The following is a 15,018-nucleotide window of genomic DNA, read 5'->3' on the forward strand; positions in this document are numbered from 1 at the left end:
AGAAGTAAGAAAGTAAGAAAGTAAGAAAAGATAATTCAATTTTATTCACTCTATTTCAATTTATCTATGTCTCTGTGGCCTTTATTCAACCATTCAGAAACAAAATTGTTAACATATTTATTTTTAGCAGCTTGATATGCTAAAAAGTGCTTGTTTTTCATCAATGAAGTGATAAATTGAGTGTATGTATATATGTTTAACACTCAGCACATTTATAATATTGGCTTTTTAAATATTAATTATGTCATTACAAAAAACAGGCTCAAGCATAATTTCGTATTTTTTTCCCACACTACACTTTCTCCTAACATCGTGTGCGCTTTTAATAATCTGTCCAGAAGCTACTTGCACTTACTTTAAAAGAGGCAAACTGCAGGGCAACTTTTGTCTCAACAATCTCTCATTTAATGTGTAAACATGGGAATTTTTCCAGTTGTGGTTGGTTTTCTTTTTTTCGGTAATAACGATAGTCTTACGGATATTTTTCCAAATAAATTTAACTTCTTTATAAATTCTTCAAAATGCAGGCTGTCGTCTTCCAAAGTTACCGGTGTATCACCAGCATATTGTACTAGTATACTTTCAGAGTTGTGGAGTTTTGTACCTTTTATTTACGTATTATTCTTGATCATAATGGAAATAATTTATACGCATAAAATAAATAAGGCAAATTAGGATCCCCTGCCTACATCCTCTTTTGAGGAACTATGCTGACAAGGGGACATTCACTGACTTAATTGAGTTGATATTTGTTTTAGAGGTGGCAAGCCATTTACACATTTTTTTGTGCTGATTTGTGATATATTAATTAAGATTGTTTTAGCATGTTCTTACAACACTGGCATTCAATTCAACATTGTGCTTTACTAGTCAAATGTGTTTTTTGATACTTAATTTTTTACTGTAATTTTCACTGCCTGTGTAGTCTTTACCCTGTAGTTTACTATCTAAGTGGGTTTTCGTATAGAAGCACAAGTATATTTTATTTCAGACAGTTCCCTGCTATTTAGAATGTATATATATCAAAACATATTCATCATTAAGTCTATATTTCTAGAGTAGTTGTCATATGCTTTATATATACATAGATATTAAAACACTCGTCTGAAAAGGACATTTCATAATTCGCTTTCTGCTCGCTTTGTTTAAGAGTCCCAAAAGTTTAATGCCTCCCTGTTTGTGTTTTTTTTTTATTCAGTAAACAGGCAATAAAAAATTTACATGGACAAAGTGTTTACTTTGCTTACTCTTATCACGTTAATAAAGAAAATCATTGTCGCCTTGTTCTACTACTTCTAGTAAAACTCTCCAGTTCTACGAGGAAGTGACAGAAAAACACCAAAACAAGAAATTGCATTCTAACCAAGTCGCTGTGACATCAGCTGTATTACAGGTAGACAACAACATTTAAGTTGGTCTTAAGAACATAAAATTATGGATTTTAGCTGTAGTAAGAATAAAAGTCCGTTTTTCTACATCTAGAAACAATCAGGATCAGAGGGAACAGGGAGACATATCCTAACTTTAATATTTTACATTGTTACAAACAGGACTCACTAAAGGATTCTGTACTTTTCACAGTTTACAATCATCGCATTCGCTTATCATAAAACTAATAAAGAAGATAACAGTGGTGCCTTTAGGCTGTATCTGTGTGGAATCTGATCCTGTTCAGTGTTTGCCAGTCGCATAGGATCGTTGCCATAAAATACAAAGGGTAAAACAGCCAAATATTCTGCAGGGTGTTTTTCGCTATGTAGTCCTCTTTTGTGTTTATAATCTTCATCCATCACTAATCCTTCATTTACTATTTGTTTGGTCTATATATCTTCTGTTTATAGTCTTGGGGCGGGGAAATGATGGTGGTGACTTTGATGTATTCAATTTGGTTGTTCCAGTGTCGATGTTTCCCGTGGGGGAACTCGTGGTTGTAAAAACTAGGCCTGTATCTATCAGTCCAACACCGTTCCTGTTCCACGAATAAAAAATCAAATAATTCGACAACGTAGATGGTAGTTTTCTCAACCATAATTACAATAAAACAAAAAAGTTAAAGCAACAAGCACAAAATATCAGAGGTTTGAGGGTGACTGAAAGTGGTTAGCTGAATGCATGAAAGAGAAAGTAAGAATGCGATAGAGCCAGTGAGGACATCCCATCTTCCACTGTTTGTGATAAATTGGATGGCTTCCACAATAACTCATACAGGTCTAACTTATTACTAAATATACAGTGATATTTTTAAAAATTATATCTAGACCTCACAATCTTCAAAAAATGTAAAGAAGGTATTTTTTCCCATTTGCATACATATATAATATTTGCTCGCAAGATGATTGTGTCTAACACTGCTTCAGTACAGATGACTTCTTGCACTCCAAATATAAGAATTTTTTCAGATGTAAGTTTTTTTAAGGATGTGCATTTACTGATCATGACTGAATGTAAATCTTTCCAGAAAATGCTAACAAACTGACATAACATATTACTTATAAAACACACAACACATTGGGGGAACTAAAAATTTTTCTTAGGACTCAGAAAAGAAACCTTGTAGTTGTAAAATTCTATGAGGAATCCTTAATTAAAACCATTCTAATTGATTGTGTGTTGTTATCTGTTGTTAAATACAAATTTACATAATTCTTTAAAGCTAAAAATCTATTTCCTAATTCCACTGGGCAAGGAGTCTTCTTAAGCTCTTGAAATGTTTATAATCTGTCAGTTTTTTGGAATTGTTTTATTGCATTAAGCACTAAATACTGTATAAAGTAGCCATTTTTATTATAAATTGCATACATTTCTCTTTCCTTCCTTCAGTAGTTTTGGGAATGCATTGTATGTTTAACCAGAAAGTGGTGAAATATGAATATATTCTAAGCTCTACTTTTCCTGTTAATATGAGTGTTGCTTCTCCTTTAAAATAATCTGTTAATTAGGGGAATTTAATAACACTTGTGCTATGTCCTGTGCAGCCAGTCCTATGCAAGAGAAAGTTGGTCTCTCTTCCGATTCTTGCAGGAAGCTAGATAAGGTTTATTGTGACCAAAGTTGTTAAGTCGACTAACGTCTAAGTAGTCTCATTATGGTGGATCTGACTACGACCAATCAAAATATGACAAACAGCACTCAGGAAGCTGGGTGTGGACGTGATGAAGCCTTGTCCAGCAATTTCTCTGTATGGCTCATCATGTCTAAGACCTACTAATCCTATCTGTAGGAATTAAGTGTATGCTTACCAAGGATGTCGAGGCTTTGCAATACCATCAGGATTAGAAGTCTCGATCTCTGCAGAAAATTACAGCAAAGTTGTCATCATTTAATTCTGACATTACAAGCCTCACTAACGTCAACAAAACAATTTGAAATGTTCCAAGATATTCTAATATTATATGTATGTTCATTTCTATATTCGACCGTTTCATTTTCAAACGCCGCTGCTAAATATTAAGGAAAAGAAGAAAGGTCCTTCACAATTTTGTGTAAAGTTGCACGAGTAGCAAATATACCACCATCATGTAAAAATCTTTTGTTCCACAACCCTAGTGTACCCTCCACACACTTACCACACGAGGGCAAGAGACAAACTTAGCTACCCTCAGATTCTCGTGAGTTCTTATTATCCCCTTGTTGACTTTCTCTCGACTTCCATAACGTTTTGATGAACTGTTTATTTTTACAGCTAATTGTTGAGCCAACGGTGTAAAATGTAATGTCACCTCCACAAGAAAGAAATTTTGTTACATTAATATAAACCAAACAATTCATTCGAGATTAATAAATAAATAAGTTTGCTTCTTTTTCTTACCTGTGGATTGCCTTTCATCAGCTCATGATCATGAAACACATAGCCAGACCTACTTTTCCACCGTTGGTGTTCTCAAGAATAAGAAAAAAAAGAAAAAAAGTTTTATTAGAGAAACAATTTAAGAAAAAATTTCAAAAGGGACATAGTAACTTATCACGTTATTTTTTTTTATTTCTTCCTTTCACTCTATTTTCTCTGTCCACATCTGCATTGTTTCTCTTTCCTTTTCTTTCTACCATTATCCTTCCCATTCTGAATACGTGTTGACCCTTTGAATGCGATTGCCCATGTTTCCTAGTTGTATACTGCTCTACTCTAATCTTGTTTCTGTTCTAGAGTCGATGGTGGACTTCGACAAACAGGTGCCAATTCTTAATACTATTTATAGAGTAGTCTAATAGCATTTCAACTACAGGATGTCATCTTGGACTGCATGCATAACAATAATTTATCTTCATCGAAGTAATTATCTACTTCTGTTATTGATGATTACATAACACTAAAATGCAGCTACAAAAACATGTAGTATATCTGCTTTTTAGAAAGAAATAGCACTGAAATGTAAGAAGATATCTATGTATGTGTGTATGTGCACAGACGCCTAAATAAAAGAATAAATAATTATAAAAAAGTTCTTGATTAATGTAACTAAACTGACCTATAATAGAAATAACATTTCTCGACATTCATTATTTTGCTGAAAATAAAAACAAGAGGTTAACTTCAACTCTAATTAATTCACAATCAGTCTTGCCATAAAACGAGGAAATTGAAGTGTTTACAAGAAAGATTAGTAGAGTTTTCCTGTCCAGCAATGCAGTTCTGATGATGTCTTATAATTCTCTCTTCCACTTGGCCTCGTGAGGGTATCATCCAGGCACAGGAAGCTAATATAACCTCTGATACTTGTAGCCAGGATAGTTCATTACTTTGATTTCCTATAGAAGTCTGCAAAGCTATTGATTGCGATTCTGATTAGGAAGGTCCCGAATACATTTAAGTCGAATTTAGCGAATTATTAGGCGATTATAGAGGAAGAATAGTGGCCCCAAGTGTGACAGTAAGTCTTACCAAGTCTTATCAGAGACGGATAGGTCTTATGGGAACTTGAAATAAGATCAAGCTTACCATAGACACTGTGGCTATGACTGCGGTTTGTGGTTTTAGCAGCTGGAGTATCGCCATCTAGGAAAGAGTTAGCAATGACATCTGTTACCATCTAATTATAATAGAACAAAAAAGCTCTAAAATCATTCTTCTAGACCTCAATATGAGTGGTACTTTGGGAACGTATCTGTCACTAGAGATATTTCTAGGAATACTATTGTGTATTATTTACCAATTATTTTGACTGTTCCTTCTAAAACAAAATAACAGATACAAAAGCTTTATTATGGTCCTCCACTAATGTAATGATGATAACACTAAAGATGGTATCTTTATTTGTGTCACAAACGAAACCGTGCGCCTAAGAAATACAAATGTTTATCAATTACTCCAGCCAACTACACATTAGCGAGCATTATCCAAGGAAATACTTTTCCTATTCCTTCTTTGAACATTGTCAGTGGAGATTGCTATGTAAGATTACAAAGAACAATTGCTTCAAATGAAAAACAAAAACTTGAATTGCGCCAAGCTTTCACACACAATGAATATATACTGCATCATGTAGTGTTTGTTATTCTGTTGTTGTGTGTTTTATTTATTTGTAGTTGTCTTTCTACAGTGCACAATATCGTTTTGGTATGTCTAGTCTATGTCTATGTTTAATTAATCCATTTGCTTTCAGATCATTCCAGTCCATTGCTACGTACGTTCCTTCATTCCTTCCTTTTTGCGCTTGTACCTTTTTCTTAGTTCATTTCTTACTGATTTAATTTTTACGTTTGATATTAACTTTCTGTTAGTAAGATGGCGAGCACCAATAACATAACATACTCTGTAAAGTTTATAAAGTAGTTTCTCTTGTCTCTAGCTTTTCTTTGTCAGCCGCATTTGCCGAAATGTAAACGCAGTTCTGTGTGACCTAAGCGCGACTTGTTATCTTGTTTCGTTAGTCCTTTTTGTCTAGAACTTTCACAAATGTTCCAAATATGTTGTTCCCTGTGAAAAAATAATTAGTTCTTTTTACTTTCTTACAAACTGCTGTAAGAACTAGATATAGGCAGTGCACGTTTTGTACATGGAATACTGCCCTTGCCTTCTTGTGAAGTGTCCTCGACACTCAGCTGAGAAAACTGACTCCAGGATCATTAATTCCTTCATGAAAAAGTCATGCACGTCAAAAGGGAAATAAATACAATGAGTTTACTGTTATATCTTACAAGGTTTGGTCTGAGTCTAGCCTTCACTTGTGATGGCATTTGTATTTGGATGGTAAACTTTAACCTGCAGTCCTGTCAGTGGGAGAGAAAGGGCGAAATGCATGTGTAGATGATCATTATGTTATTAACAGGGCTTCTGTTATATCATTCATGTTGGTTGCGATCCTAATTGTGACCAAAAAATAATAATAACCAAGTCACTGACTTTGTATGTATATTTTATCAGGTATCAAGAATTAATAAAGTGACCTTTTGTTTCTATTTTAAAATAAGAAAGTGTAATTAATTTCACAAATATCAAATATAATTCTAAAGTAATACAAATAAGCAAGGAAATAAATATAATACAATCACCACGTTTATGAAGATCATGATCTTTCTCCCATATTTTGACTTGATCCTTCGCTTCTATTTATAAACACTCACATTGACAATAATAGTTCTTTGCCGGACATGATTTCTTTGCAATCACTAAGAAATCATTTGTTTTGCAGGCTCTTTGGTTCTTCGCCCACTTCTAGAACAAATTTACTTCCTTTTCACGAAATATAGTTGAATTTCTCAGGATAGGTTTCTGTAGTAGATTTGAAAATGCGATTATTTTCTGTGATATAACTGAAAGACACACTGGTTCTTATTTGCCTCAGCCTTTTAAAAAAATCCCAGAAGCAATGTCTTTCTCTCTAGATATTTGAATTAATACAAATAATATTAAATATTTAAAAAGGTCTGTCTCCAGAGCGAAATGTTAGTACACTACAGTGGTAAACGAAGAAAAATATAAGGCAATGTAGAGAGGTAAAGAAAACATGCAGAAAGACCCAAGAAATGCATGATTGGTCAGGGCTAGAAAGATTGTCAGTACGAGAACATAGCAACACTTATTGTGTAGGTAACTGATGAAATCGCAAAGACATACAAAAGATTTTAATAGAACTCAGAATGTACTGCATCTTATACCTCGTGCTTAACGTGTCGTGCATTCAACATGCAGAACCATTGCTTAGTTTTCTTGAAGTAGGCATAGGGAACGGAAAGAAAGCAATAAGTGCTCCAAAATGTCTTGCGCAGTCATGTGAAGTATCAATAAAAATAGAGATACTGATAAAGGCATACCAAAATATGATTTCCGACTCTATATTAAAATGGTAATCGAAGCTACAAGGATTATGGTTTTTCCCAAATATGAGCTATTAAGTAGACTGTAGACTGTTTTTTTTTTTTGATCCATCAAAGGAAAAGTAAATTATTAAGTTTATTTTTAAAAAGAAATGCGTGCAATAGGCTTCGAAAAAATCTTAAAATTTTATAACATTATATCTGTAGATAAAGCTTGTCCAATTATTTTGTAACGATATTTCTTAGAAGTAAGTAAAGGAAGCGTACAGACGGAATATCTTAGAATGTTGGCACAGCATGTGGTCATAAACACAATATGTAGCAAAAGTAAAGCAATGCTCATAAGCAAGCATGTAAGCCGATATATCAATGTTCTTGCATTGAGAACTCTTATGAAGCTCGTGCTCCGTTGCAGAAACATGGATTCAGGCAGCCCACCTAAGTACATAAACACAACTGCATGTGTGAACTGCTCAGAACAGAAGGCATGCATGACCAACAGGCAGGTAGCTGGAAGAAGGGACTTGTGTTTCAAGACTGAAATGTGTTTATTTACTGGTATATTCTCAACTTACAGTAGCAAAACCGCTTGTTGCATGCTGATTGTTGTTTCCAGATTTCCAGCATCGAGAAAAAACACACGGTCACGTGGTTGTGACGACACGCGCCGATTCGCGCCACGTAATTAAGACGTTTGTGTCAACGCGAGTTAACTTTTGTTTGTTCTTATGAAGTCCACCGAACGACAGAAATCTGTTTTCTCACAAACGTCAAAAATTCAAACACACAATACAAACTAAACACTCGCAGAACTTCATTTCGCAGCTAAATACAAATAATTATGAAGGCTGTACCGTACTTTCAACACAAAAGAAGATGCTCGAAAACTGCAACACAACAGTATTACTGGGTATGCTTTCTCGGTATATTTCCTTTTTTAAAAATAGAGAGACTGAAAGACCAGGGATAAAATATTCAAGAATACAATGAAATGATAAATGGTATTCAATGGTTCTAGGAGGTGATCTGCAGGCAACATGTTTGCCACTTGAAATGATTTTCAAGTGACACACGCACGCGCGCGAACACACATGAGAGATGCATACGCACTATGTCTGGATGTGCTTCGCGACACCTCCCTTAGGTTCTTCCCTAACATTCACCACATGGTTACGAAAGTGTTTTAGCAATTCTTTAGGTAGCTAGAAAGTTAAGAATAAGAGTCTTAAAAACATTAAACAAAAGTATAAATGTATTACAAACTTAATGGGAACTATTTTAAGCAACATGACACGTATAAATAGTAGACCACAATGTTGTCTAACATAAACTTACCGTTTTCATTTTCTTTGGTCGTTATTTTAACAAAAATGACGACAATGGTAATAACAACGGCAAGCAAGACACCACCACACGAGAAGCTGATTGTTAATACACCGACTGATTCGACACTTGGGGCTGTCGTCTCAGACACTGTGAATTAAAGGGATTCTAAAGGCAAAATACAACTGCTTAGAATTGTGTAAAGATGACGATCCACTTTAATCTCGTCTATTTTCGTGTCTGTTCATATGGGAAAAGTTGAAGGTTGTGTAGCATGTTGTGTTTAATAAGAGAAATGACACAGGACTCTTTTGTTTACTGAGACGAAGTCTCATTCTCCGTCACGTGACCTTATGACATATGACCACGACTGCTTAAAGCGGCGCCACACGGGGTTTGGCAAACACTGTTTTCTTGAAGCATCAGTTTCCCGAACGCAAGGAAAATAGGTTCATGGAAACTGTTTCCCCGCTTGCGATGCCACACGGGCAGACTTGTTTCCGAAAACGTTAAAAAGTGCGCGAAAGTAGCGTTCCTTGATTTCCGCAATGGCGGACTTAGCAGACGACGAGATGTTGATGCTTGCAGCAGTACTACATGTTTTAAAGAAAAAGGAGACAAAGCGAAGGTGGTGGGTAAGACCATGGCTTAAAAGAAGAGCCCAGCAAGGCGCCTACAATTCTCTGATGCGGGTGCTGATTGCTGAGGATTCAGACTCTTACAGCAACTTTGTGAGAATGGACCTGCAGCACTTTCAGATTGCTACTCGCACGTCTAGAGCCGTACATCGCAAAGCAGACAAGTGAAACAGACTGTTTTCTATAATTTTTAAAACAGTGCATTGAAAAGTTCACTTAAAAACCTAAATTAACTCACGAGACACCACCGATCACGAGTTCAAATCCTCGCAATGATTACCGACACTTTCTGTACACTTAGTGACGTCACAACGACCACAGACACTTCCTGTACTTCTCTGACTGACGTCACAACTAGACTCCACGGCTTGACTACCTCGGGAAGCTATCACGGTTACTCGGCGGAAGGACACAAAGGTCAAGTTCACTGGATTTTTTCAATTTTTAAATTTTTATAAACATCGGCAACCGAAATAGTGCTAATAAGCGGTAATTAAGTGAGAAAGGAATCATTTATTTCTCCTGTATCGCTCTCGTGCTCTGTAATTGTAGCTAAATATATTTTTGAAACGTTTGACCGTCGCCAGAGCCGTATCACAAGCCTTGAGTACGCCTTTAAGGAAAGTTTTTCATATACACAATCTGTGTATTAGTAAGCATAACTGAAGCCTTACAAGTTTGTATGTTACCATGGCAATAATGGGTTGTCATCACAAAGCAGATGCCTATTGTACAGAGATCCATAGGTACTGTGAAAATATTCTCTTCGTACCTGTACTTGTACTGATTAAACATTTATAAGCTTTTGCAAAGAAGTAAAGAGTTCTACGTGTAATAAGATTTACACTGAACGAAAAATGTAAATTTAATATGCATTTTTCAAATAAACAGCAACATTCATTTAAGATTATACCAATTTATTGAATTTTGCAGTTGGTATGCCAAAAGAAATGTCAGTGAACAAAAAAACAAAAAAAGAAACAAAAACAAAACCCCACGTTAATTAAAAGGATTCTTATTTTCTGCTGTGTTCGTTTTATGGTAATAAAAATGAGTTGGGATACTTACTAGAATGTTCAGTGATGTTCACTGTTGTGTTGGCAGAGCCTATTTCATTGCCAAGAGTTATTTTCCAGATTCCTTGGGTAATGTTTTCTTCCGGATGAAGCGTCAACACCAGATTAGGAGGCTCTCCACTCAGGTTGCATTTCACCTTCGGAATGGATGTATTTTGTGACGGGGTCGGTGTCAGGGAACATTCATTGAATATTGTTGTGTGTGCTTTTATACGAAATGTAACTTTCTCGAGTTCTGAGGAGACAAATGTGACAGGACCGTCAACAAACTGAGGAGCACCTGAAAACATCAGGAACAAAACTTATAAATGAAAATACAGACTACTGAGGTGATAATTAATTAAATAAAACAGATAAATGCATACCGATGGAATAAAAATAAAAAGGTTTTAAGTAGAAATAATGTTTTGTTAAATATATGTCAGTGTCTTAGCATCTTTTGATAAAATCAGTCTAAATTAAACTTGTCGAGTGTCCATGACAAACACCTTACTCGCCCGCGTGCATACACACACGATATACATATTTGTATCTACCACGTAATCTAATGTAACATAAGCTAATTAAGGGATGATCTACTTACATCTCACAAGCAAGGACACCGATCTATTTCTTTTCGACTCCTTTCCTTCACAACGAATTGTCGGCCAGTCGTCTTGACACCTGACTGACAGCGAAACCTTCAGAAGCTCTTCACCATCCTCAGTTTCCATTATGTTTTTGTCCACTTTATTAGCAATTCCCATTCCATTCGTGTCTAAGAGATTGAAGACAGCAGGAGGATTTCCTCTGTTATAAGAGCAGCAGACGTTGACTTCACCCTCATTAATAAGGTGAGTACTATTCACTTCTTGTCCGTCTACGCTCAGATTTGTGACTTCGGATGGGTCTGTACATAGGTAAAAGCACAAATATACATATAATTATATCCACATTCCTTAATTAATGCATTTACTCTTTAGAAACTTCAATAATAATTTCATATACTAAAACACTGTGATAACTATGTTATTTAGAATATCAACTGACTTTGATTTATCTCGCGTGTACAGGTCATGCACTGACTACATTGCCACCCTACACATCATCATTGAGTAGTCTATTGAGTAGCAATCCTACCTTTATATAATTTTTTGGGGGGATTTTGACATGGACGTCATCTAGAGGCTGATGATCAGGCATTACGTCTAAGCTCATAAACATTATCGATGGGTTATACAAGGATTCGTCCTCCCAAGTTATCCACAACGGTAAACTCACTAAACCTTTCCTAATGAAGACCGGTAAGACAGGGTGCATATTATCACCAACAATATTCCTGATGATCATAGACTTGATTATGCGCAAGACTACCAAGATAAAAGCATCAGTATCCAGTGGACCTTCGCCAAACAGCTAGAGAACCTGAAATTTGCAGATGCCTATATTCTCCTATATCATCGGCAACAACATGCAAACACTAAAATGTGTAAACTAGCAGAGGAAGCGGAGACGACTGGCTTAAGGTCAAGACAAAGAAGACTGAAGTGATGAGAATTAACAACAAGCAGGAACTCTCAATCCAACTTCAAGGAGATAACTTCATGGAAACAGATCGATTCGTGTATCTGAGGAGCATTGCCAACAAGGATGGTGGAGCGGACGATGACATCAAAAGCCACATTAACAATGCGGGTATGCATTTAACAGCCCAAGCCTCATCTGGAACTGCCGAGCATTATCCTTCCGCAGCAAGACCCGCATCTTCAACAGCAGTGTGAAAGCAGTTCTACTATATGGTTCTGAAAATTGAAGAGTGACAAACACCATCAAGAAGAAGCTCCAGACCTTTACCAGCCGATGCCTACGCCATATTCTGGGAATAAGAAAAGAACCAAGCAGAATACCACTAGCCAAGCCATCAAAAATCGCAAATGGGGCTGGAGAGGACACACCCTGCACAAACCAGCTGACACCATTGCCAGGAAGGCACTTGACTGGAACCCTCAGGGAAAGAGGAGAGTTGGGAGACCAAAGCAGACTTGGTAAAGAACAGTAGAGAGCGAGGCAACGGACATCGGAACAACATGGACCCAACTGAGGGGGAAGGGCTGCCCTATACCGGGTCCGCTGGCGAGGTGTTGTTGCTCCCCTATGCTCCTCTAGGAGTAACACGGAATAAACTAAGCTTAACTTGATAAACTGTTAATATCACGTCTTTAATAAATATATTGAAGTGATAAATAATATATTGAAGCATATAATTTATTTAAAATAGTGCATACATCTACACTGAGGATTTGTAATCACTCCATAAAACCACAATATTAATAGTGTATAAGTTTATTACCTTATAAAAATCAGAGTTGTCCTAAACAGTAAAAGAGGTTATATTTATAGTTATAGTAAAATTAAATTATGAAAAACGGCTTTTTGAATTTTTATTTATTTATTTTATTTTTTGATAGACCCTTTCTGAATATTATTTTAACTTTCAATCCCAATACTTCAGAGAAATATTAGAAGATGTAGTTTATACCGTTCATCAGGCATAAATAAATTCTGCTTATGTACCATTAATACTTTCTTTTTGTCAAAAACGTGAGTCGTATATCGCAGTGTAATTTTCCACCTGATAAAATTTATTAGCAGGCCTTCGGAGGATTTGTTTTCTAATTGTTCCTTAATTTTAGGCATGAACATGTCACACTCATGCAGATTTTCCATGATGGCTCAGCTTGTGTTGGTTTCATTTTTCAGGGAATTTTTATGCATGTTTATTTTTTGTTATTTGTGTTGTTGTTGTTGTTGTTGTTGTTGTTGTGGTGGTGGTGGTGGTGGTGGTGGTGGTGGTGGTGTGGTGGTGGTGGTGGTGGTAATGGTGGTGTGTAGGAGAAGTGCATCAACATATAGCTTCAAGCAGTTTTAGCATTAATAACGAGCAAAAATACATGTTAGCTTTGTTAACTCTGGTTACTTACATGTCACATCAATGGGTATCTCCAGCACTGTCTGTCTGTGTAGACTTTTATCCCGAATGTCGAGATATATCGCAGTGATGGACCGAGTGAGCAGCTGTGAAATCTTTATCTCCCAGGTCCTCATGGAGCTGGTGAAGTAGCGACGCTCTGCTACACACACTGTGTCATTACTGACATCATTATATTTCACAGTGAAGTTCTGATACTGCTGTGGCCTTATAAATTTGCACAGAAGTGTTCGGTTGTTATTGTGGCACACGTCAACATTGAGACGTGATGTGTCTGTAGATATTGAGTTTTCGCTAATATTAAGAAGATAACTAATATTTAAAAAACTGCCTTCTTTTTGATATAATATTTCACTGACGTCCACCTTTCCACCTGAAAATACAGACATGATCGTGTTTACAGACATATACAGACACATGCTGACTAATTTTTACTTATATGTATGTGTGCTTAATAGAAAAAAACGAAAGGGTTAGTCTTAGACAAACTCTTATGACACACGACACTAGAAAAACGATTTTATTTTTTATTTTCTTGCAAATCCTTTTTTCTTACTTTTAGCTTACCATTGTTTACATTTACATATAAGTTTTATTGTTGATAAAGTAAATGTAACATATATAGATCTATAAGCTGTTATTCGTGGATGTGGACACCCTTAAGCAGCTCATTTTTAGTACGAAAAGTTGTGTTACTTACTTGTATTACAAGAAGGAAACGCCAGCTTGTGTAAACTAAATAGTATTAGAAAAGAGAAACACTGGAAAGCTGTCTCCATGGCGATACACATCAGGCGGCTGTGGAGACAACAGTGTGAGTGTGATGTCCACATCAAGTGGAGATGAAGACTGAGCACATCCTGTACTACTTACATCTCATAAACACTCCAAGCTTTCGTCTTCCTTGTACAGTTTAGTGCAGTCATAACTTCTATGTTCTTTGATAGAAGTGTGTCTTTGTTTCTGATAGCTTAAAGCACAGTGTTTTAGTATAATGCTTTATGAGTAGAGCTGAATTAATTAAATATACTCTAGCAGTAATTTTTATTATGATTACTTATTTTATAGTCAGTTTATAAAAATTAGTTCATCAGACTTTTGTTTGTTAAATGTCAGAATGAAAAGGTTAATAGCAATGCCTGGTATAAATCTTTCCATTTTTTTTATTATTTTTAGTTTTAGCTTACTATAAAGTTCAAGTTATATTTTTTTACTTCAAATTGTTATAAATCCTTTTGTATATATATAGCCATTATCTTTTACCTAAGCTATTAGTGAATTCCTTGATACTAGTATACAGACTGAAAATATCGACACCGTTATTGTTAAATAAAACCTGAATAGAGAGGATGGATTTTATTTTTGGCAAACTCAGTTTAACTGGTATGTCTGCTTCCTTATCTTAAACACAGTTCAGGCTTTTTGATTAACAAAAATAATTCAAATAAATGGTTTTATTGCAAATGTACAAAACTGGTTATTTTTCTTCTTGGTGAGAGTTCGGTTAGTATTAGAACAAAGATTAAACAATACAATGTTCATATAACATACGGGTATCTCTTTTTTCAAATGTTTATATTTTATCAATGCATCCATCCAGAACTGAAAAAGCACATTTTTGTCTGGCATTAGACAAGCTTTTAAAACAATTTATATTGCCTATGATTTATGTGTATACTTTTGAAAAATTTAGACAATAGGTTTAATGCATGAGCATACACGCTGTTCCCTACCCCTCATCACACACGCAAACACTTGA

The 15,018-nt window shown here is 35.6% G+C and overlaps 1 protein-coding gene across 3 annotated transcripts; it reads right to left on the reverse strand.

Moving 5' to 3' along the window:
* Positions 1 to 1,351: 1,351 nt before the first annotated feature.
* Positions 1,352 to 14,169, reverse strand: LOC112568127. 3 transcript variants are annotated; one of them, XM_025245243.1, is made up of 8 exons: positions 13,960 to 14,169; positions 13,252 to 13,632; positions 10,875 to 11,180; positions 10,284 to 10,571; positions 4,937 to 4,993; positions 3,809 to 3,879; positions 3,240 to 3,288; positions 1,352 to 1,969 (listed from the first exon to the last, which is right to left on the reverse strand). In XM_025245243.1, exons 1-8 carry the CDS (start codon positions 14,090 to 14,092, stop codon positions 1,953 to 1,955), a joined length of 1,302 nt encoding a protein of 433 aa, XP_025101028.1. In that variant the 5' UTR covers positions 14,093 to 14,169; the 3' UTR covers positions 1,352 to 1,952. The 3 variants fall into 3 exon arrangements, 2 of the variants coding, with proteins under 2 accessions (XP_025101028.1, XP_025101027.1); XR_003100000.1 differs by lacking the exons at positions 1,352 to 1,969; positions 3,240 to 3,288; positions 3,809 to 3,879; positions 4,937 to 4,993 and adding exons at positions 5,005 to 6,207; positions 6,490 to 8,727; XM_025245242.1 differs by lacking the exons at positions 1,352 to 1,969; positions 3,240 to 3,288; positions 3,809 to 3,879; positions 4,937 to 4,993 and adding an exon at positions 6,215 to 8,727.
* Between the last annotated feature and the right edge of the window lie 849 nt (positions 14,170 to 15,018).

Source organism: Pomacea canaliculata, linkage group LG7 (genome assembly GCF_003073045.1).
Source record: "Pomacea canaliculata isolate SZHN2017 linkage group LG7, ASM307304v1, whole genome shotgun sequence".
NCBI lineage: Eukaryota > Metazoa > Mollusca > Gastropoda > Architaenioglossa > Ampullariidae > Pomacea > Pomacea canaliculata.

Coding starts and splice junctions, on each gene's coding strand:
- LOC112568127 (XM_025245242.1), bottom strand. CDS start 14,092: ATGTGGACATCACACTCACACTGTTGTCTCCACAGCCGCCTGATGTGT. Junction 11,181..13,251: donor GATACCCATTGATGTGACAT/GTAAGTAACCAG, acceptor ACCTATGTACAG/ACCCATCCGAAGTCACAAAT. Junction 8,728..10,283: donor GAACATCACTGAACATTCTA/GTAAGTATCCCA, acceptor TTTAATTCACAG/TGTCTGAGACGACAGCCCCA.